General features: G+C 37.1%; 1 protein-coding gene across 1 annotated transcript in view; it reads right to left on the bottom strand.

Annotated features, from left to right (window-relative positions):
* The window catches only part of LOC145280347 (uncharacterized), a 165,442-nt gene that overhangs the window by 14,377 nt on the left and 125,357 nt on the right, over positions 1-25,708 (bottom strand). Inside the window, exons 10-11 of the mRNA XM_080132118.1 lie at positions 19,885-20,705; positions 13,950-14,255 (exon numbers count right to left, since the gene is read on the bottom strand). Coding sequence (XP_079988244.1) covers positions 13,950-14,255; positions 19,885-20,705 — 1,127 coding nt within the window. The remainder of the gene's footprint in view (positions 1-13,949; positions 14,256-19,884; positions 20,706-25,708) is intronic.

The raw sequence follows: 25,708 nt of genomic DNA, 5'->3' as shown, positions 1-25,708 counted from the left end.
ATAAGTGTTTCAGTGTGAACAGGTATTATTATTATTATGGGGTTTATCTATTTTATTTTTACTTTTATCATATTTTGCTGTGGTTTTGATACCCCAAATTCGAAGCTATCTCTTTACAACCCTTCCTTTTCATAACCTATCATACTTTCATAAATCAGAATCCATTTTCTCGGCTGTTTTTGAACCCAGTCAACAACGGGTACTTTTGCTAGTATATATATATTTATTTATTTGCACAGAAGTTCAGAAAAACATTGGTACCGTCGGTTTCAAGCCCAACATAAAGGGAACCAGTTAACACTTAAACCATGTTCGGCTCTTGTCAGCCATGTTGTTTCTTGTTACCATTAACTGGTTCCTTTATGTTGGGCTTGAAACCGACGGTACCAATATTTTTCTGAACTTCTGTACAATTCAATAAATATTAAGCTCTTATATCGAAAAAGTTTTTCTTTGTAATCGAGCACTTTGTTGGGATTCTTTCCCCAAAAAACAGTAAACATATATATATATAGATATATATATATATGACCTGTTCTTTAACAGGTGTTCCAACCCTACCAGCTGTGGGCAGGTTAATTACTTGACTTATTCACCTACAGCGACATCAGTTTTGATAGTTTCGCCCCCAATTGTTCAGTGTGTTTTAACTATGTATGGTTGTGTGCGTGTGTGCACAGTTTCAACATGCAACAAGTATTTAGTAGCAGAGTAACAGTATTTAAACAGCTGTGTGCAAGATTTCAAGTTCAGCCTAAAATAATCTAAAATAAGTTATATTCCAGGAAAAAAAAAAACAGTACCTATGCAGAATATGCACTGTGCTATTTTTTTTAGAAATGATTTTCAAATTAAATTCAATTTTTATGGTATCTTTTGTTTATTAAATTGTTAGGTAAAAGTACACAATACATTTTATAAAATCCCCTGTCTCAAAGTTAAAATGGGTTTTTAAATAATAATGTTATTATTTCAGCATTGCCCGTATTCTGCATAAGTACATAGAAAAGTAATTTCCGCATGTTTGAAGGCAAATTTAAATAACTGAAAAAGGTATAAAAATAACTGTTTTATCAAACGCAAACAAAAAAACAAAGATAAATTGTGTTGTAGAATTAAGAGTTAAAAAAAAATCTGGGTTTACTAATGCATCCTTTATGAAAAAAATATTTTGATATAGATGACATAAATTTACTTAAAATTACGTAATATGTTTATTTTTTGTGATCTTTTAAGCAATAGCGGGATGGATGAGGTGGGGCCAGGTAGCTAAATAACTCATGTATACAAATTATTGTGTTTGGACCATTATATTGAAACCTAAGCTATGTATCCCAACTGCTTATGGTTTCCTATCTCAAAAACGTTCACATGGCACTCGTAAACAAAACAAAACAAAAAAAACTATTTTAAAAAATGACTATAAACAATTGTATAAAATTATCGGTCTTTGTTTACATACAAACTTGGGGGTGGTATTTAATTCTCTCCCGCTGCAAGAACTGTGACACTTGGGCCAGAAAGTGGGATTGAAAAGTCAGCGTCCCCCCCCCCGAGGAGGATCACTCTGACCTGCAAAAAGTGCCTGGCATCCCTGTCGGCATTCCCTATAAGGGCACATCTGGCGATTTGCAATAAACTAACACCTTCCTAAAGAGGGAAGGAAAAGCCTGGGAAGGTGAACCTTCCAGAACTGCACAGAAGCAGAATTGACTGGGTCATTACATGAATGGTCTAATCTCTGTGAATTTTTGAGGCCGAGGATGCAAACTGGGGGCATTGACTCACTTTTATATCAAAATCAAAGGGAATCATAATGGCTCAGGCTCTTGTAGGAAAAAACAACACGTAAAAGCATTTAATTGGTGCTTATGCACTTACGTTACCGTGCTATTTTAAATAGTATTTTAAGGTTAAATTCAAATGTTACAATATTTTTTAAGTGAAAGTACAGAATAATTACAACCCCCATACTCTCCTCATGTTAAGAATGGTTTTCTAAATAATAACCTCATTATTTTAGCACTGTAACATAAGTGCATGAGTGGTAATTAAATTCAAGCACTTACCTTTTGTTTGACAAATTGCTTTCAAGACAACAAAAAATAAAACGATTATAAGATGTGTTAAAACGAACGAAGTTTGACGATTAAAAGTCTAAATTTAAGATGGCAACCGGAAAAGCAAGTCCGCATAAAATTTAAACTAATTTAAATGGTTCATCGCTTTGTTGAATATTACGCACAAAAATATTAATTTATTTTGTTGCAATATTTTAATCGTTTAATTTGGGAAAAAAATATGATATGGCCGATGAGTGAAAGGATATGTTAACCAATTGACTGAGACAAGTCACTTCCTCCTAAGAAAAGTTCCCAATCTTGCCCGTGTATCTTGAATATATGACCGTGCATTATTTTGGGTGCAACCACACTATAATAGCGAAGTTCCAAATTTTTAATATTGAATTTCAAGGTAACCCAATCTCTACTTAATGGTCATGTTACTGTAATGAATATATCCAAAATTTATGAAAACACGATAAGATACAAAAAATTAGGCCGTTGATATTCGCAGCCGGCTGCGGCTATTCTAAATTGCTATTCGCAGCCGGTCGCATCAGCTGACCAGAAGTGACGTCAGACAAATCTTAAGTAAATTCTTGGCTAGAATTGTAAAAATAATTTGTTTTCTTTTGTAATAGAATTTAACAATTTCTTTCATTTTGAGCTGCTTTTTTCTCCCGTTTATTTTTGTTTTCTACAATTAATAAACCAGTTTACAAGTAAAAAATAAGTTGTTTTAATTTTTAATTACCAACACAGTGGCGAATTTAATTTTTCTCTCTCCCATTTTTTATTTTGAGCGGAGAATTTAACATGTCTTTTCATTTTAATTATTTGTTTTAGTTTTTCATTACTAACACAGCGGAGAATTTGGGGTACTCATGCAGAGAACGGCATGGGCGTGGCTTATCACTTGCTCAGTTGCGAAATATTTTTGTTTTTAGTAAATAATTTGTGTTTTTTGGCAAAGTTTATTTTTAATAAAATTAGCGTATTTACTGATATTTTTGAACCTCGATATTACCATTCTTTCATAACACCGATCACTTTAGTCCTGCCTTCTTACACAGGTTTTCGGGTCGCTGACAACGAATCTGATAATCAACCCCACAGCAAATTTACCGTTTAGATGGTATTAACCCCTGGAGACTGGCTCTACCTGTCGCCATTTTACAGGCTTCGTTGCCCGCCCGCTAGGTGTATCAGAATTTTAGGCGGAATTTTTGACACCCCCAACAAAAAAACTGCGAATAAAATATATAAAACTCGTCATTTCTGTTTTTAAAGTGGGTTGTTTATTTTCCTTATGAAATATACTTCCAAAATAAACTATTACAGTCGTTTAAAACATAATAGAAGTATTATTTTTTATTTTTTAAAAACAATGTTTACAAAATGTCTAAGCGCGTTTCTCCGATGTTACAAGCAGCCATTTTTTTACGTATACAAATACATTGACTTTTACGAGTTCACTTTTTTTTAACTTTAAAAATCGATCTAAATTTTTCTATTAGTTCAATTTTTACGTAATTTTCAGGTTCAATGTGAAATTTTATGCTCTTTTCAATAAAGTGAATATAAATTTCTGGTAAGGTTTTTTTTTATAATTTTGAGATAAATACCGTCGACTCGACAACTTCCGGTTTCGCCGCCGGCCGGCTGCGAATAGCATTTTAGAATAGCCGCAGCCGGCTGCGAATAGTCACTTCGAAAAATTATTAACGAAAACATTGTTTGGAGAAAAATTAGCTAGGGATAAAATCACCGAAGATTTCCAAGGGGAGATAAATAGCGTGTAATTATTGCGAATTTTTTAAATAAACTGTGCGGTTTTTCTTGTTTTTTATGTCACGTGTTTCCAAAGAGATATGGATATGTTTTTTTTGGTGGGGGGGAGGATAAAGGTTTATAATGTTTTTAATAATGCGATAATATTTAAGTAGTTCTGGCATGCCAATTAAGTAAATTTCATTGTTTTTAGTTGAAATTGACACAAAAAGTTAGTAGATATCATTGACTTTTTTTGGGGGGGGGGTTGTTTAGACAGAGGCGACGGTCGATTTTGAAAATATGTCCTTGTAAGCAAAAATATCACTTACTTAATTGTCATGTCAAAAATATCCAAATATTACAAAAATTCATCAAGTAGAAACTTTATAAGTGAAAGCAATTTTTAAAAAAAATGGAGGGAAATTGCATTTTTTGTAGATTATAATAGAGACGGTAAGATTTCAAACACAAGAGACGTAACTCAGAGGCTACAATGTTGGCCACTTGGCCACCTTTGAATGGCGACCAGGTACGGGCAAAATGAATGTCGATGCTCAAAATGTATAAAAAATTATTGTAGTGATAATTGAGTGTGACTGCAGTCACTGAGGTGGGCTGGCTGGGCTGCTTGCGTGTGCGAACTCGAAACTCGAGCAATGGGAGACGAAGGCGATAAATTAGGCACCGCCAAAAATGGCCGCAAAATCAAGTTGTTGTTGTTTTTTAAAACTAAATTACATTTATTAAAATCCATTATTTCTGAGTAACTTTTTTTTTTCCAGAAAGATAAAACCCTGAATTTTATCATATAGAAAACAGAATAATGTAAAAATTTTCTACTATTTTTAATTAAATTTTAAATGTTAAATTTTCCCAAAAAGTTAACAATTGACATTTTTTGTCTTGCACAAAAAACGTACTTAAATATTTAAAAAAAAAAAAAGGTTTTTGAAATAATTAATTTATTTATTTATTGTCTAACTAAGATTTAGGATGATTTTCTAAGAGAATATGCAAAAATATTATAATATAAGTACCTGAATTTCAAATAATTCCACTTATTCATATAGGTAACCAGATATTTCGCGTCCATGTAGAGTCGAGATCGACTCTGTTTACGTTTGCGGATTATAAGAAGAAAACTATGGAAGACCAAACAGGCCAAAAAAACTTATTTTTCAGTGACGAAAATTTCAATGTATTATTAAGCTGAGGCTGGCCAGTACCAGATGGGTGACCATTTGTATGAGTTTGGTTTTTAATGTGTATGTGTGTGGGGGCCAGACTCCCCAAAATGGGGGGGGGGGCAATTTAAAGCAGAATAAAAAAAAATTATTTCAGCGCGTTTGGTCCACCGTAGTCGAAAAGCGGCAAACGTTTTCAAACGGGATCGAAAAAAATGATGCTATTTTTAACACAAAGGGCACAATATTTATCGAATTTTTTTTTTTTTTTTGGTATCGGTTCTTCAAAGCATGCCCTGTTTAATAATGGTCATGCATTATTCGGCTCGCTAAAAAAAAAATTGTTAATTTATTTATCAAAAATTTTAAAATGGCTTTTTTCGCATAAATATTAAAAAAAAATTTTTTTTGTTTTGCTTAACTTAAATTACTTATTTTACTTAATATATTCACCGAATTTCACACTTCAAAACTCAAAAGCGGGATAATTAAACACAATCGAAGTTCTGATATTCAGACGTCAAAATAAGGTATGCAAACAATTTTTTTTTCTTTTTTTTTTTAATCTATAATTCTGTCCCTTACAACAACACAATATGTTTTGTTCAGTTTCAGATGATTATTTTAAGCATATTTGTTCCCACTTCAAAACAAGGGGGGGTTGTAAGCAAAAATATATATATATATAAATATCGTTTATGAAAAATAAGTACACTGTTATAAAGATCATTCTTCTCCTAACAATCGCTGAAAATTTCGTATTGATCGGATAATTACCTGATTTTTGGTAGATTTTTAAAAAGACGGTCCGTCAAAAAGTACTGACCTGCCTGTAACGTGCATCCAGGAGATAAGCGCCCGCGTGTTTGCATGTTGTGTGGGTACGTGGGAGAGACGGATGAGGGGAAAAAGACTTACCTCGAGACCAGCTCAGCGTTACCGACCAAAAATAGAAAAGAGGGACCAAGATGGCGACCGCCGTCTTTTGTAAAGTATGATGTCTCGCAAAGTCACACGAATTCTCGGAATATGCAAATTTAGCCGGCCTAGAACGACGATAAAAGCGGGTGAGGGAAAAGACGTGGGAGAGTGACGATTGAGTTGGCTGGGGAATTGTGTGGCTGTTGCTTCTTGTGCCGTGTTGAGGATATCTTACCGTGTTAAAGAGAGAGTCGGGCGCCATCTTTAATTTTTCCTTACATTTTTTTTCTTACAAGCTATCTCGGCCATTTGGCCTCTAGGACTATGACCGAGTCGAAATTTGACTTAAAGCTCATACCCGAGTTTGACGGGTCCACGTCCATCGTCGACTGGGTTGAAAGGGTCGAGCTGACGTGCGACCTTTGTGAGGTGAAAAGGGTACACACTGTAATTCCCCTGAGATTGGCTGGGGGTGCCTTGAGTGTATATCAGCAACTCAGTGCTGCCGAAAAGGGAGATGTCACCGCAATTAAAGCTGCGCTGTACAAGGCATTTCCCATGGATCCTTGTACGGCCTATGAAAAGTTTGCTTCCCGAAAACTTCTACCGGAGGAAAGCGTGGACGTTTTCTTCGCTGAGTTAAAGAAACTCGCAGTTCTGTTCGGTGGAGGGGTGTCGGAGCGGACGCTCGCGTACGCGTTTGTGGCGGGCCTTCCCACTTGGGTGAAGCAGCTACTGAGAGCCTCAACCAGCGTTTCAACAACGACCATGGAACACTTGATGGAACGTGCTCGAGCCATCATCAAAGATGAGGAGGACCTGGGGGAACCAGTTGTGATGGCGACACAGACAGGCCAGATTGGCGCTCGGGAGATTCCGAATCAGAACCCTGCAAGCAATGGGAAATGTTTTCGCTGCGGCCGACGCGGACATTTTGCAAGGAATTGCACCAACAGGGGGCGTGTGCGCTGTTTTAAGTGTGGCGGTTTGGGGCATCTAGCCCAAAACTGTGCGGGAAACGTATCAGGGGAGAGGACGTCAGCGCCGCCCTGCTCCCCGAGCAAAATTTGAACAAGGCGTAACCAGTAATAACCGTCTACGTAAACAGGATACCCTGCTCAGCACTTCTCGACTCAGGCTGTTCGCATACTATAGTGAGCACCAGGCTGTGTCCAAGTTGGACTAAGAGGAAGATCAAAGTCACCACGATAGGAGGCGAGACCCAGACATGCTGTGGAGCTGGAACTGTCAAGATCTACACGGACACCGGTGCAGCCACTAAGATCAATGTGCTCGTGACCCAAGGAAATCTCCTGGGGTTTGACCTGTTGCTCGGATACGATGCCATCAAGGCGCTGGGGGGAGTCGCAATTCATCGGGATGGAAAGGTGCGATTCTTAGAGGCCCCAGTGTGTGCAGCGCTCCATATCGATCGGCCGGATTTTACAGTGGACTACGACTCGCGCAAGAGGGCCTGGATTGCATCTTGGAAGTGGACCAAGGGAATGGCACCGACTAAACTCAAGAATGGGGTTGCAGAGTACCCTATACCCAGTGAGGCCCGAGCAGAATACGAAAGGGAACTAAAGGCGTGGATCCAAGATGGCTGGTTAATCCCTTACTCTGAGGATAAGCTTGGGCCTCCGAAGGGTCTAATACCCTTGATGGCAGTAGTCCAGCATAACAAGTCGAAAGTACGGCCCGTGCTGGACTATAGGGAGCTTAACAAGCATATTGAAGCCTACACTGCCGATGCTGACGTATGCTCCAGTAAGTTGAGGGAATGGCGTCAGAAAGGCACTAATGTCTCAATATTGGATTTACGAAAAGCCTATTTACAGGTACGAGTTGATGAGACGTTGTGGCCGTTCCAGACAGTTTGGTTCCAGGGGCAGAGGTACTGCCTTACACGCCTTGGCTTCGGCCTAAATGTGGCACCACAGATCATGAAGACTATTGTCAACACAGTATTGTCCCAAGAAAAGCCCATGAGGGACTCAACGTCAGCTTACATTGATGACGTATACGTCAATGAAGATGTACAGTCTGCGTCGTGTGTCAAAGAAAAGTTGGCTCAGTTTGGTCTGGAATGCAAGAATCCCGAACGTTTAAGGGAAGGAGCACGTGTATTGGGATTGGATGTTTATGAAGAGGATGGCACCCTACAATGGAGGCGTGGCAGTGAAATTCCAAGCATCCCCAACCTCGTTACAAGGCGGACCGTTTTTTCTTGGTGTGGAAAACTTGTTGGTCACTTACCGGTCTGTGGCTGGCTCCGCGCAGCTGTTGGTGTGATTAAACGCAGAGCAAATTTAACAACCACGGGTTGGGATGACATATCCGATGATGTCCTACTAACTCTGATGATTAAAGAGACACTGGAGAGAGTGAACAAGAAGGACCCTGCCTGTGGGCAGTGGTGTGTTAACGGAGACAACGTAGGTGTGTGGGTTGATGCCAGTTCTTTGGCGTTGGGAGTATCGTTGGAGCAAGGAGGAAACGTGTTCAAGGATGCGTGTTGGCTGCAGCCCGTAACAGATTCTCAGCATATCAACCTGGCAGAGCTGGACGCTGTTGTAAAGGGGGTAAATCTGGCCCTGCAGTGGCAGTCTAAGAAGTTGACCTTGTACACAGATTCTCTCTGTGTCTACCACTGGGTGTCTGACACACTTTCAGGACGGACACGAATCCGTACCAAGGCAGCAAGCGAAATGTTAATACGGAGAAGGCTAGACACGCTAAAAAACCTGGTATCTGAGTATGGGCTATCACTGAGCGTCACTCTAGTGCCATCACATTGTAATCGTGCTGACCAACTGACCCGTGTACCTCACAAATGGTATGAAGCCGCGAAGATGGGAATGGAGATTACTGCTCGATCTTGTGCAGTTGCAATCGACCCATGTCAAATACAAAAAATTCATGCACAGAGCGGACATCCGGGTATCAAGAGGACCCTTTATTTTGTGAGGCGTGCATACCCAGCAGTGACCAAGATGGATGTCAGACAGATCGTCAGAAATTGTGAGGCTTGCCAGTCTATTGATCCTGCACCAGAGCGATGGCAGAAGGGTCGCTTGGAAGTTGAGAGTGTGTGGCAGCGGCTGGCCATGGATATTACCCATTACAGTGGCAAGCCCTTTCTAACTCTCATTGATTGCGGGCCTACGAGATTTGCGGTGTGGCGGCAGATGACCAGACAGGATTCAGCAAATGTTGTTCGCCACCTATCATCCATTTTTTTTGAGCGAGGTGCGCCGGAAGAGCTCCTGACTGACAATGATGCAGCGTTTTGTAGCCAGCAAGTCCGGCAGTTGTTAGATGAGTGGGGCGTCCGTCTACGGTTGCGATGTGCGCATGTGCCATCAGGAAATGGCATTGCTGAAAGAAGCCATCGCAGCATCAAGAGAATTGCTGCCAGGAAGCGATGTACTATTGCGGAAGCAACATATTGGTACAACATTACGCCAAACCCTCAAGCCCTTCAACCGCACCTGCGAATGCTATTTACACGTACCGAGTCGGAGTGAAGGGAATCAACACTACGCAGCCAACCGACAAGGGAACATATAACAGATATGAAGTGGGAGATCCAGTGTGGGTGCGGCCTCCAGGAAATCGGTGCACCGACAAGTTTAAGCGAGGACACATATCTGGAGTGATTAGCCAGCAGTCTGTTTTGGTCAATGGAACCCCACGACATGTGCGAGATCTTCGCCCAGCTACCGAGGTGCGTCATACAACTACAGAAGAAAGCAGTGAAGTGTCTAGCGATGAGCTGCCGATGCACGGATTCAGTGAGCCCCTTCCAGAGACTGATAGCGATACTTCATCTGATGAGGCGGAACCAGATCCAGAGCCCGAATCTGAAACAGTGAATGTACCTCTTCGCAGAAGCACACGCACTAAAAGGCCACCCCCCCCCCCCCAGTGCTCTCTATGTGATCATCAGATCAGGGGGGAGTGTAACGTGCATCCAGGAGATAAGCGCCCGCGTGTTTGCGTGTTGTGTGGGTACGTGAGAGAGACGGATGAGGGGAAAAAGACTTACCTCGAGACCAGCTCAGCGTTACCGACCAAAAATAGAAAAGAGGGACCAAGATGGCGACCGCCGTCTTTTGTAAAGTATGATGTCTCGCAAAGTCACACGAATTCTCGGAATATGCAAATTTAGCCGGCCTAGAACGACAATAAAAGCGGGTGAGGGGAAAGACGTGGGAGAGTGACGATTGAGTTGGCTGGGGAATTGTGTGGCTGTTGCTTCTTGTGCCGTGTTGAGGATATCTTACCGTGTTAAAGAGAGAGTCGGGCGCCATCTTTAATTTTTCCTTGCACAGTGCCTACGATAAATCAGGTTCGATCGCGCATTAATTTGCATAAATGAGATAATATAAGGCCAGGAGTTAAGACGTTTGAGGAGAGTTGAGCCGTTGAGTTCTCAAGAACCGGATTGAACTTGGTTAGAGCGGAGAATGTCGCTGAGAATCCAGTTCAGGTTTTTTTTGTTTTTTTTTTTCTTTTAGACCCCTCCCTTTACTTAAAAATTCATCAAAAATCAGGAAATTAACCAATTTTAATGAAATTTTCAGTATTTATAAAATAATGATCCGGAATATGATGAACTCATTATTTTTATTAAAATCTTGGTGGAAATGTATTGTTTTGTGTAAACAAAAAATACATTTACTAAAGTTATGGTTTTCTGTAGTAAAAAAAAAATGGAAGAACTTAGTTTTCCTTTTTTTTATGAAAATGAAGCATCGTAAATTATAACAATTTTTTAAAAATTGCTTCATTTTTACAGGAACATTACGAAAAAAAGCCCCTAAAGTCTGTATTAATGAATTCGATATAACTCGAAGAAAAATTAATTTCTCTAACTACCGATATTACCATTGAATTAAGCATTGTTTATTTAATAATTTCACACAAAAAAAATTATAATAGCAAAGATATTTCTTTTTTTTTTCTTTCTTAATTACAGATTTCGCATAATTTTAATATGCAAGATTTTACTAATTTCCTTGCTCGCATGAATGTGAAACTTTCGGCATAACAATTTTTACATAATCTCGAAAAATAATTTTTTAAAAAATTAATTTAAAAACAGGAACATAAAAAAAATAATTATGTTTCATGTGTGAGGATGTCCACGGATAAAATATAACATAAAGCCAGTCGTTGTGTTTACTCTGCAACCATCTTTATTTAGTACCCTTCTTACACCGGTCACCTCCAAGGGGCGTTACTCCAAATGGTGTATCATCTGTTGCTGTTCATGCAACATCTTCCCTTTTCTCAAAGAAAGGAGAATACAAACAACAAAAAAAACATCTGAACGGAATTAAAATAAAATATATATAAAAAAGTGACCTAGGCAGACTAGCCTCCTGCCTAACAGGGATTATTCTGCCATTCCTTACTTTATTTCGCGTAGTCCCTGAATCTCACAGGATCTCTCACTACTCTTCCCGACCGTGTTGTCCGTAGGCTTGCTTTTGTTTGTTTGGGGCTTGATATCATTGTGGGTGGTGTCGGGTTAACTCCTTCTCCCAATTCACCTTCATACCCAGGTTGGCCTGTGTCATCTCTTTCTTCTATGCTGTTACCATCATTCCTGACTATTTCGCTCTGCACTCCGCATGGCTGGTGAATTAACGATGTAAGTGGAGGTGCTTCTGCAGTTTTTTTAACTTGACCCTATTCCGTCCCCATTCACTTTTACATTGTATGACCGCTCATCCAGTCTCTCCCATACCATTTCATTCTTCCACTCTCTCTGACCCTTTATGTGGGGTTTCATCTGTACTACATCTCCAGGGTGTAACGGTTGAAGTTGTTTCACTTTGTCGTTAAAAAACTATTCTTCTCTCCTGCTGTCTCGTTTGACACACTTTTTGAGGTTTTTGGCCAATTCTAGTCTGAGTAACTCCTCTTTAGTTGGGAGAAGCGTTTTTGTTCTCCTTGACATCAGCTTCTGAGCTGGTGATAAGAGACCCTTAGATGGTGTATTCCTATGATCTAACATTGCTAGGTATGGATCAGCCTTATCCTCCATTGCTTTCCGAAAAAGGGTCTTTGCCATTTTTACTGCAGATTCCACTTTCCCATTCGCCTTGCTATTGTATGGACTGACAAGTGTATGTATAAAACACCACTTTTTAGCAAAGGTGGAAAATTCCTGGCTGCTAAACTGAGGCCCATTATCAGTTACCACCTGATCTGGTATTCCATGTCGTGCAAAATGATGTTTCAGTTTGGTTACTACTGTCTTAGCTTCTGTATTTTGAAGATGATCAATTTCCCAGAAGTTGCTCGTGTAATCCACAGCACAAAGATTGTCTCTATCTGTAAACTTAAACAGGTCCACTCCCACTTTTGCCCAGGGTTTGTCAGGAACTTCATGAGCCATTAATTGTTAGGCTGGATTGTCTACTTTGTATTTTCTGCATGTGGGGCATTTTAAAACATAGTCTCTGATCTCACTGTTTATGTTTGGCCAATACAAACATTCTCTTTCCCTTCTGCAACATCCTTCTATTCCTAGGTGTGTAGAATGCAGCTTCTCCTTCAGTATAGCCCGCTGGGTAATTGGTACCACTACACGATTACCCCTGAAAATTAACCCATTTTGTGCAGTCATTTCATTTTGTATACCAAAAAACGGTTTCACCTCTGGGTCAAGATGTATTTTTTCGTCTGGCCATCCCTCCACAATTACTTGCTGCAACTGCTGCATGCTTCGGTCTTCTTTTGTGGCTGAGCGCAGTTCAAGCAACCTCCTCTCTGTTACAGGAATGTATTCAGCTTCCTTGACATCATCTTCATTGTCCATATCTTCGCTGTTCACTCCGTAGATATATGCTCTTGATAGCGTGTCTGCAAGGAACATCTTCCTACCTGGATGGTACGGTACAGAACGGCAGCATCGTAAGCCTGTAATCGCATCAGCATGTTTTGCAGTCATTTGGGGTATTTTCCCAACTCTTTTTTCATGATAACTTCTCATGGCCTATGATCGGTCAGTACTGTCATCTGTCGACCAAACGTATATTGATGAAACCGTTCGGTAGCATAGACTACTGCTAGCAGTTCTTTACAATTTGCACACATCGGGTTTCTGTATCAGTCAGGCACGGCTGATATAGGCTAGAGGTTGACCTTCCTGCAGTAGTGCAGCCCATATACCCTTCTCACTTGCATCACATTGAATGACCAAAGGTTTGTTGGGTTCATAGTATCCCAATACTGGTGCCTCACTCACTAACCTTTTAATTTTTTCAAAAGCTCTTTGATGAATTTGGGACCACGTCCACGGCAAATCTGCCTTCACTAAATTCCGAATTGGAGCCATCACGTCAGAAATATGTGGCAGAAACTTTGCCAAGTAGTTCACAAATCCAGCCAATCTTTGCACGCCTTTAACATCTGTTTGGCATGGCATCTCTTTTATAGCTTTTACCTTCCCAGGATCAGGAAGTAACCCATCACTGGTTATTGTGTGACCTAGGAAAGATATAGATGTTTGTTGTAGGTTCAATTTCCCAGCATTCAATCGAATCCTACGATCACGGCATCTCTGCAACAGTTTTCTCAGTTTTTTGTCATGATCAGCTGTTGCTTCCTCCATTGTTTTACCTTTCCTAATCACCAGAAGATCATCTGCTTTGTTGATCACACCCTCTAAATTCCATACATTGTTAAAGATGGCCTTTTGAAATATCTCTGGAGCTGGAGTAATCCCAAATAGTAAAACCTTCCACCAAAACCGACCAAATGGCGTGGTAAATGCAGTCAAACGACTGCTGACTTCATCAAATTTCAAATGCAAAAATCACTCTCGTAAATCCAGGGTGGAAAATACTTTGCTGTCAGCTAGTTCTGGCAGCAAATCATCCAATGTAGGTAGTTGGAAATGTTCCCTTTTCAAAGCTTTGTTTAGTGGTCTTGGGTCTATGCAAATCCTTAGATTTCCATTTTTCTTCATCACCAATGCCAATGCACTTACCCATGGAGTTGGCTCACTTACTGCTTCAATAACTTTCTTCTTAACCAGTTTCTCCAATTCAACTTTCAATTTGTCTTTCAGTGCGACTGGTACTCTTCGTGCTCCAGCTACATTTGGTGTTACTGCTGTATCCACCTCCAAATGTACCGCTCCAGGTAACTGACCCAATTCCTCCTTAAATACATCTCTGAACTCGTTTATAATGCTGTCAGAGTTCTGGCTGCTGGATTCATCCACTTGGGAAATTTTGGCTATCATTTTGAACTGGTCCTGGTTGATTGAGTTCCATCTTCTGAATTGCATTTGCTCCCAGTAAAGGATGGAAATGCTCTTTTACAATAACAAACCTAACTGCATATTTTTGTCCAGTTTTGGGGTTTATCATTTTGACTCGACACTCCCCCAATAGCTTCTCTCCTGTTCCATTCCACATGACCAGTGTCTTATTTGAAGGCTCCAGTGTTTCCTCCATTACATGCTTCTCATTCAGTATGTTTACTGATGCTCCACTGTCAAGCTGAAAAATAATTGGCTTTCCTTTCACCATCATGTCCGCTTTTATCACCTCATGATTCATAGCGTTAACTTTTTCTTTTATTGTTACACTGTCTACCTGCCCATAGTCTGAAGAACTACTACTGTCATCTTGATCCTCGTATTGTTGCGTTTTGACAGTCTGCACCTTCTTTTCCCTTGCTAGTCTGCATTTCGCAGAAAAATGATTTTTTTCCATTACAGTTGTAGCATGTCTTGCCAAATGCAGGACATACTACCTTCTTCGGTCCATGTTGCAGTGTACACGCTCTGCATTCTCTCACAGTTTTTCCCTGGCTTTTTCTTGTGTCTGAACTCCACTCGGTTCACTCTCTCTTAGGCCTTAGGATACTGGCTTGTAACGTAGCATTTTCAGACAGCTTGCAAATGTCTATACATCTTTGTTCATCCAGCTGTCTTATTTTAAGTAACTCAGCTTGTGTCTGAGAGTTACGTATTCCCAGCACTACTTGATCTCTGAGTACTGAGGAAACGCAATTATCACAAAAATCGCACGTTTTTACTAACGTCTGAAGTGCCGTAATAACAGATTCCATGGTCTCCATTTCTCCTTGCTTTCTCATGTGAAAAACATAACGCTCGTAAGTTTCATTTGTTTCCCCTATAGCATATTTATCAAACGCCTGAATAATTTCCGTAGACATTCTTTCATCTTCGGGCGTTGAAAAGTGAAACCTGTAGTACACTTTCAAAGCATCATCCCCTAACGTATGAAGCAAAAGTGCAGTTTGATATTGTATCGACTGGGTTGTCAGATACGCAATAATAGCATAATTATGCAATTTCAGCTTAAATAGCTTCCAATTCTCTGTCAAATTCTGCTCCATACAAAGAGGTGGTGGTGGTCTTTTGCCAGCTACCGGTCTGTTTATTCCGACATTTTTTTTTTCCTCACCACCTCGTGGCATCATATTTTTCACACTGAAAAATTAAACGTTACTTATCTGTTTTTTTTTTTCTTTTTCTGCTACCTTTCCACCGTTTTGTTTTTCTTCTCTTTATTGTTCATCCCACCCCACCGCTATCACCATGTTTTATGTGTGAGGATGCCCACGGATAAAATATAACATAAAACCAGTCGTTGTGTTTACTCGGCAACCATCTTTATTAGTATTCTTCTTACACCGCTCACCCTCAAGGGGCATTACTCCAAACGGTGTAACACCTGTTGCTGTTCATGCAACAGTGTGTAGTTCAGCTTCTCTGAGTTCCTACGAGAGTGTAGGATATGTTGTGCAGAGAACACTTGCAGAACCTTCATTCTATGAAGTGGCTCCTTTAAGTAGAACGGTTCCTGCTTGGGAGTCACATGCAGGTGTCATTGTTTTTGAATATTTTGTGAAGATCTGCCTTGACGTAGCCTACTGCAGTATTGCAGGAGCTATCGAATTCAAGCTCGATTTCTCCAGGGGTGTTTCTGAGGCGCTCAGAACCATCTTATTCTTAGTTAGAAGTGATTTTTATAATGCTGAGATGTTTGTTTCAGTGCTGACACAAGATTGGATTTCTCCTTGATAGGAGTCATCCATAAATATTACATCTCCAGCTACCTAGGTGTTTCTGACACCTATATTCAACTTTGTTTGTTTGGCTACATGTATATGGCTATGCAAACGTTTAAAGCTGTAATTGCCTTGAATAATTTGTGCAGGATGGGCGATTCAGTTTTACTTTATTCCACCAAGCTGAAGAACCTATCAAGGTATAGGGTTGATTGGATTCGTCCCTCTTGTAGCACCGGTGTTGATCTCACTGGGCTCTAGTGGTTATGAGGGAGCTGAAATATTTTGGTGTTCGCCAGAGATAATAGAAGGATGAGGAGGTTGGATGGTAAGTGAACTTCTCAAGCCTTTATACTCTTATATGCAAATAGTTAATTACCTGGCATAATGTTCTCAGTTCAAACTTCTGTTGTGACTTAGCATCAGTTTTAAATTTATGAATTTTGTTATGAACTCCTCTGTTCTAACCTAAAACATGATGGTTTTCATGTGAATTTGTATAAAAAAAGACTATTTGAATTTTTCTGCTTTTTTGTTCTAATATGTGTTTCCTGGAGTTCTGACCATACATTGTGGTATGTGTATATATAAAGAAAAAATTTTTTGTATTGTAAATTTTACAGGTGTCATCCAACTGTAGGTTGACTGCCATTTCCTGTTGGGGGAGAATGTTGGAATTTTTTTTGTACCAATAATGGTGCATTCCTCCCTGTTTACATTTATTATTTTTGATCTGGTTCTTATATATGACTTTTTGTGTTTTGTATCCTTTATGATTTTTAGTTTCGTATATTTTGGGTTTGTACGAAACTCTGTTTAATTTGGAGAAAAGAGAAATGCTAGCTTTGTAATGACGTCATGAGCGCAGCGCGTATTTCGTCCTCTTTTTGAAATTCTGCTGATGTGGACAGTGAACGTGTTGTTCATTGCCCGGCGCTGAAAATGGAATTTTGATGAGCCTCCTTCAAAGAAGAAAACCCGGCAAGAAATTAATACCCGGCTGTGACGAGACAGACTTCTGAAAATTAACTATGTGGCTATGGTTTTGCGCGTATTTTACAAGGAGTGAAATTATTTTAAAGAAAATACCTTTTACGTGACAAGGAATTTTGGAATGTCCTATCCGGACAAGCGACGAGGTCTTGCTCCTGAAATTCATGTGTGTCTCTACGGTTTTCATGCGAACATGGAGGGAAAGAAAATTCTAAAATAACTTTAAACAAAAAAAAAAGAAAAAGGCACGTGCCTGAATGGCTTTCAATTGTGAGTACCCTCCTAAAATTAATTTCATATGCGAGTGTGATTAGGCGATACCATTTTGTATTTTATTATTGTATTCGTTAATGGATACACACGACATCTAATAAGAACCAGTGTTGTTATTTTTTTCATTACATGTTACTTTTTTCATAATATGTTACCTTGGCGTTTCATAAATTAAATGCCCGCAAAGGGAAAAATTTGCAACTTATTGTTAATAATGTTTCTTCTTCGTTTCAAATCAAGACATTTATATTTTATTCTTTACCCCTCCCCCTCTATTGTTTCATGCGTTTTTTTTTCAGCTTAGTTACTTTAGCGTCAAATTTATCTGGAAGCAAGATAAGTTCCGACAAAGTTACATTTTTTTGTGAATTTCCGTGTTTTGCATTTAAATTTTCTCAAAGTGAACATTTGCTTTTAAAGATGGATGGATTGTAGCATTTTATGTAATGTTACGATATTTAATAAAAATATTAATTGGGATTTGTTTTGTCACCGCTTTGTAACACTTTATTCTATTTATTTTTTTGTTTTGTTTTGTATGAATACAACTACAAACCAGAATGAAAAATTGAAGAAACGAAAACTACTTTTTCTTTTACACATGTTTATTTCAAATTTGATGAAACAAAACTGTAAAAATAGCATAAAAGTTTTTTCGGTACTTATGCAGTTTTGTTGCCTCAATTTCTCCCACTTTTCACAAGTATTTCCGACCAGATGTCGGTAAGAATTGGGATATGTCGATGTAGAAACGTGATAAAGACCAAAAACCCAAATAACGCGAAATAGTTGCTAATATATCTTAAGGAGAAAATAATTAAATTAACTGGTAATGTTAAACGCTTATTTTAACAAGAAAATGAAAACAAAGTAAAAGAATTTAAACAATATATGAAAAAAAAAATTTTTTTTTAGTAGATGTCTTTTTAGAAAACCTTTTGATTAATTTTTTGGGTTTGTATTACTGTACACAGATTCGAAAAAGTTGTTAAAAAACAAATATATAACAAATAAATGTTATCAAAGGCAAGATAAGTTACTTTTCTACATAAACGGATAACTTTTAGTGTTTTTATTTAAGGTAACATGTTTATTCAGCTCAAAAAAAATATACAATGTTTACCGATGTATTTGAAAATTGCAAATGGCGGGGCGGGGCACTATCTGGTAAAGACGGTAAGCTTGGGAAAATGAGTTAAAACTAAAAATCTAACAAAAATATTGTTAGAAACTCGCTCAATGTATGTTACCATGACATATATTTGGTGGGTTTTTAACAATATTTTTTCTATTTTTTTTAGTTTTAACTCGTTTTCCCAAACTTACGGTGTTTACCAGAGAGTGCTGCTCAGTCATATGCAATTTTCAAATATATCGGTAAACATTGTATGTTTTTCGAGATGATAAACATGTATCATTAAATAAACACACAAAAAAATTATCCAGTTAGGTAGAAAAGTAACTTATCTTACCTTCCATAACATTTATTTGTTATATATTTGTTTTTTGACAACTTTTTCGGATCTATGTGTACAGTAATACAAACCCAATTTCTTTTTTATTTATTGTTGTTTGCGGACCATTGTTGTCTTTTTTTCGGGGGGGGGGACATTGTTATGAATTTTTTCTTGTTATTACTTTTTTGCCAATGGTTAGTGATCATGTTCATGTTTTTTTTCTTTGTTTTGTTTTTATTTTTTTAATGATATTAGTCACAATGCAATATATCCGGAAAATATAACATAAATTGTGTTATCATTTTATCTATGTTGAACAGATTTACGGTAATACATTTGTTTATATATTAGAATAACTTCACATTAGATTGTATTTCATTTTACTTTTGTCAAAGTTCTCAGAAATCAAGGAGCCTCTTTTCTTTGGACTAACAACTGATCTCTATATGAGATGCATGGATATATAAATATTCCATTAAAGTTCTTTATCTCTCAAGCACTCAATTAGTAAAAAGTGGAAAACATTATTATTTCTCTCCAATCGACCATTTAAATATTATTGTATACCTTTCTTGTTGTCTCTTTGGTCTTGGATTCCAGGATAACAATTCATCTAGTCTACTTCAATAATTTCTTCAGGTAACACTACTTAGAGAAATTTCACAATTCCTCATAAAAGCCAGTGTGAGTTTATCATACCGAGAAGATCTTATTTGGGACGTGAATACTATGTTATTTTGAATATTAAGTCAAGGTTTATTTGTAGGGAAAAGTATGCTCATGCCAAATTGTCCTGATAAAACTCTAGAGAGAGAGAGCTTAGAGACTCGAGGATAGTGTCTTGTAGGTATTCAAGTTCTCTGCAGTAGGCATTCAAGTTTCCTTTGATAGGCATTCAAATTCTCTGCAGTAGGCGTTCAAGTTCTCCCCAGTAAGTCTTCAACTTCCTTCAAATTCAAATTTTCTCCAGTACGCATTCAAATACTCTCCAGCAAGCATTCAAGTTTTCGCCTGTAGGCATTCAAGTTTTCTCCCATAGGTATTAAACTTCCCTCTGGTAGGCATTCAAGTTCCCTTAGGTAGTCATTAAAGTTCTTTACAACGGGCATCAAATACTCTCCAGTAAGTATTCAAGTTCTCTCCATTAGGCATTCAAGTTCTCTCCTTAGTGTGCGTCCTCATATGACTGTGCAGAGTAGAATTTTTTGAGAATTTAGAGCCACACACTTCACAAGTATAAGGTTTCTCACCAGTGTGTTTTCGCATATGAGAATTTAAATCGCCTTTTCGTACAAACGCCCAACCACACACTTCACATCCATAAGGTTTCTCGCCACTGTGTATTCGCATGTGCATATTCAATTCGCTTTTTCTGAAGAAAGCCGTGGTGCACACTTCACAAGAATAAGGTCTCAAACCAGCGTGCTTCAGAAGGTGAATGTTCAGCTGGTCTTTCCTCCAAAATGCCGACGGACACGTTCTACAGGCATATGGCTTTTCCCCGCTGTGTATTGGCGTGTGGAAATTCAACTGGTATTTTTGTGAAAACGATTTGCCGCATGTCTCACAGACGTAAGGTTTCTCGCCAGTGTGATTTCTCATGTGCGTTTGAAAACTTGATCTTTGTGAAAAGGCTGAGTCACAAAGTTCACATGCATATGGTTTCTCGCCAGTGTGTGTTCGTACATGAATTATTAATTCAGATTCTTGTGTAAATGCAGAGCAACACACCTCACAAGAAAAGGGTTTTTCGCCAGTGTGTTTTTGCAAGTGTCTTTTCAGTTGCACACTTCTTGTGAAAGCTGAGCCACACATTTCACAGATGTAAGGTTTTTCGCCCGTGTGCTCTCGCATGTGTCTTTTTAAATTTGTTCTCCTTGAATACGATGAGCCGCACACTTCACAAGAATAAGGTTTATTGATCATATCCATTTGTATAACGTTTTGTAAATAAAGAATCCAGAAGAAGAATAGATCTATTTTCGTATATATTCAGAAAAAGAATTTTTGAAGACTTTGATTTTGGTCAATTGTTCCTGTAAAACAAATAAGATATATTAAGTTAATAAAAGCATATTTAAAAATATGTGTGAACATGTTTTGTAAATAAAGTCTTAAGAAACAGAATATTTCTATTTTGTCGTATATGTTAGGAAAATTTTTTTAATTGACTTTGGTCAATGATTCTTGTTAAACAAATAAGAGATATAAAATTAATAAAAGCATAATAAAAATATAAGTGGACATGTTTTGTAAATAGTCTTCAATAGAAGAATAGTTCTATGTCGTAAATGTTCAGAAAATTTTTTTTAAACTTTGATTTTGGTCAATTCTTCCTGTAAAACAAATATCATCATAATAATCATCATCAAGTCCGTCAGGCTTGACGATGACTAGTTGGGGCCTCAGTGCTTTATCCTTCGGGACAGGACTTTCCACCTTGGCTCGTAATTTGCTTGCATGTTTTAGGTGTAGTATCTGTTGCGCATCAGATAAACAGCCTCTGAACCTCCAATGCTCATTTCCATTTCACTTTTCACGATCTCATGACAAAAACAAATAAGAGTCATTAAGTTAAGAAACATAATAAAATATATATATTAATATGTTTTGTGAATAAATCTCCAGAAGAAGAATATTTCTATTTCGTATATGATCAAAAATAAGTTTTTAAAAAACTTAGATTTTTGTCAATTGTTCCCATAGTCAGTTAATAAAAACATAATAAAACTGTATGTTGACAGGTTTTTGTAAATAAAGAATCCAGAAAAAGAATAGATCTATTTTCGTATATGTTCGGAAAAAAAGTTAAAAACTTGGATTTTGGTCAGTTGTTCCTGTAAAACAAGTAAGAGATGTTAAGTTAATAAAATCATAACAAAAAATATACATGGACATGTTTTGTAAAGTTTTCAAAATAAAACTATTTCTATTTAGTATGTGTTCAGAAAAAAGACGTTGTCTTTGGTCAATTGTTCCTGTAAATTAAATAAGAGATATTAAGTTAATAAAAGCATAATCTGTAATATAATCTCACCTGTCTGTTTAAATGTATGTATGTATGTTTCGCAAAAACTTTCGACAGTGGAGATGAATTCTGACAAGATCGGTATCATTTTTAAGCTTGATATCTCAGATGATAAATATTTAAAAATTGGCGAAAAACATTAATTCCTGCAGCCGTTTTGCACAAGGACGGGTTGATTTTTTTCACCAACATTTTAGTAAGTCACCGTCATCATTGAATTGATTTGGTTAATTTCAACGCTTTTGACTTTTGCTCACGTTATGGAGACATCGCTAAGATATCAGATTCTCTTTCACTTTTTTTTCTGCCTTCGCGGCACAGGTTTGAGCCTGCCTGCCTACTACATCTTTTGTTATTGCCTTTCTCATAATTTATTTTAGTAATTTGTTGAAAGATGACGCTAAATTAAGATCTGAAAATAGTTTTATCTGTGGATCTAAAAAGAATGCTGGAATGTACGGACAGTAGTTGTTTGTATAAATATATGAAATTATTTCCAGAACCAAACAACATCACAGCTCACATGAAAGCTACAAACCGGAAGTTCAAGAGTCATGTTTTCATCTCACATACAATATATATTATATAGATTTGCACTGACAAAGGTTAGCAGTAATACAAAAAAGTGTGGTATGGATGTATGGTCCAATCATTTTTTCTTCTTAAAGTGTCCGTGTTTTTTTAACTGTTTTTAAACTTTTTGTGTACTCATTGACACATCTTCAGGAATTTATGTCTGAGGCTCGGTGGGATGTATGGATAGATTTATTTAAATAGTAGTTGGGTTGTGAGCAAAGGCACGAGTGAGGATCAGCGGGTCTGCTGGTGGCGGTAGGGGTTTAGTATAATGAGGAACGGGATAGCAAGCCAGTTCTAGGGTCAGTGGCAGGAACAAGTTGGATGTGAGGGGAGGAGTTATCCAAGGTATTTAAGTGTGTTTGTACTATTTCAGAATGTGACCCGATTAAGGGTAGGTTTTTGCGTTTTTATATAAATATCTTCAAGGATTTTTAGCTTAACATTTGTTTTGTGATGTAGTATTTTTGTGTTGTTCATTAAAATTTCTCTGAAATTCGAGGGGAGTAGTGATGTATTTATGTAAGTGTTAGATTATGGCATAAGATTCAATATTATGGCAGGTAAGGCAACAGAAAAAATGTGGTAGTGGTATGTCCGATGTAACTATTAGTTGGATTGTTGTTATAGGAGTTACATTCTCTCAAGGGGCATTTAAACTTATAGATGATGTTGGTGCGTTCAAGTGGTTTGTTTTTAATAACTATGTTTTGGGTTTTAAATTTTTTATAGTAAATGATGAATCTAATGTTGTTGTCAATGGGGGAGATGTATCTATAGATGATGTTTTTATAGCAACCCAACTACTGTTTAAATAAATCTACCCATGATTCCCACTGAGCCTCTCACAAAAATTCCTGAAGATGTGTAAATGAGTACAGGAAAAGTTAAAAGTAAAAAAAAAACGCAGACACTTTGAGAAGAAAATGCTTGGACCATAAAGCATACCTTTGATGTATATATAGAAAAGATAATACGAAAAATTGAAAAAATAGAAAAGGTATTATAGAACAGAAGCTTTCTATTGTCTTTAACAATGTCTGTTTAAATTAAAAAATGCTGCCTAAATATATGCAATGTATATTATTCTTTATATTTTATTTTCATATACCTATGGACACTAGTGTTTCATTCGTATGCAATCATCAGTGCAGATAAAGATCAACGCTGGTTAAAGGAGGCAACCTCCACAATGAAGTCACTTTTGACTTCCTTAGCAAGGAACATATCCCAGAGCGACTATTCATCGCCACAAAATTCAGCGAAATGTTAACATTAATGAAGCTAAACGTTTAATACAGACGATCTTAGAATGATTAAGTAACATGCAGTTACGATCTCGCACACAAGGCTAGATGACAGACTTTGTTTTTTTTTTTTAATTTCCTCAGACTGTGCTCAACTTTGAGAATTTTATTTATTTCTTAGTGGTCACAATAATTATTTTTATAGACCTAGATACACGAGTATTTTATGTTTATGCAATCGTTAGGTCAAGAGATGACAATATATATACATATATATATATATATATATATAAAATCTTTACAATTTAGTAAGGAACATATTTCATATAGGTTTCATTAAAAATATTCAGTAGATAATGAGAAAAATAGAGATAAAAATTTCAAAAGGACTGTATAACTGGTTACGCTCAATAATAGTCCTTGCCAGTGAAAGTCTTTGTTATTGTTATTCTATTATTATTATTATTATTATTATTTAAAACATTTTGTGTCCTGCTCTTTCACGCAAGGACTAATATAGTCTTCCACAGACATAGTGTTTTGCTGTATCACAGCTTTTCAGTGCAGCTAGCCTAGTAACTACCTCAAGCTAGGATTGAAACTTGACCGCCCAGGCAACAGTCAGCGTTTCTATGCTATTTGGATGCTGCTTATATATATATTAATATATATGATGGCCTCTCTTGTCGATTTCAACAGATGAGCTCTGCCACAACTAAGTTGCTCGGAAATCCACACAGCTGATTTGTTTTTAGTGGTGAAAGTTATATATATATATATATATATATATATATATATATATATATATATATATATATATGAGAAAGAGTGACAGACAGAGAGAGTGAGAGAAAGAGAGAGAAACTTCCAGAATATCACTTTTAGCAAAATAACATTTTACAATTTTATTAGATACTATAAATACTGCAATTGATTTGTAAAAAGCAATACATCACGATCTCATGACAATAAACAAATCTATAGGTTTAAAAAGAAAATTACTTTTAACTTTGTTCATTACTTTCTTTAAATACATAATGAGCACATTGTTACTTTTTATGGATATTAAGTTAAAAGATATTTTTTTTTAGTTTGTAAAATACTACTGGATTAAGTTACAATAAATCAAACGACTAAACACTAAAAACGCAACTCTTAATTAGTTGGTGTTCAAAACACAATTATTTACATTTTACATGTAAAAAATATAAAAATATTATTTTATTTCTAATCTCGTGTGTGCATGATGAAGCTTTAGATGAAGACCAGAAGCAAGAGGGGGCAGATTCAACAGCTATCTCGTCTAATGTTGCTTTCTGACTGCTCGCTTGCCTTCCCTTGTGATATAAAGCTGAACGTCTGTGTGTGTGTGTGTCTGGTCACAAATAGGCTCCTATATGGTTGCCTATTATAGAAAACTGATCACATATAATGATAGAAGATGTATCGAGACACAGGAATGGGTATGTTTGATCTGGCATAATGATTATTCATTAAAATTGTGGGGTCTGCGTACACACCTGGTCCACAAATATGGAAATAAAAAATTTAAAACTTAAAAAAAAACGTATACAAGTGTTTTTGATATAAATGTACATAAAAATACTTTGATAAGTATGTTTTAACTTAAATAGGGATTGTATAATAAAATTGTGGGGTCTGTATCTGCGCATGGCCTCCATATAATGGAAATAGGCACAAACTTTAATAAAGACTTTTCATATCTGTGTAAGTATACTTTGATGATTATGTTTCAGTTTGAAAAAATATGGTATAAAAAAATTATGGGGTGTTCGTTCGCACCTGACCTCCATAGAATGGAAATATGTCACAAAGTTTAACAAGGTTTTTTAATATAGATCCACGGAATATTGTGATAAGTGTTTCAGTGTGAACAGGTATGGTATAATAAATTATGGGGTTTATCTATTTTATTTTTACTTTTATCATATTTTGCTGTGGTTTTGATACCCCAAATTCGAAGCTATCTCTTTACAACCCTTCCTTTTCATAACCTATCATACTTTCATAAATCAGAATCCATTTTCTAGGCTGTTTTTGAACTCAGTCAACAACGGGTACTTTTGCTAGTATATATATATTTATATATTTGAACAGAAGTTCAGAA

This window comes from Euprymna scolopes, chromosome 7, assembly GCF_053919585.1.
Source record: "Euprymna scolopes isolate OS-2025 chromosome 7, ASM5391958v1, whole genome shotgun sequence".
Lineage (NCBI taxonomy): Eukaryota > Metazoa > Mollusca > Cephalopoda > Sepiida > Sepiolidae > Euprymna > Euprymna scolopes.
The sequence above is the reverse complement of the archived record's forward strand: the minus strand, read 5'-3'. Positions and strand labels throughout refer to the sequence as shown.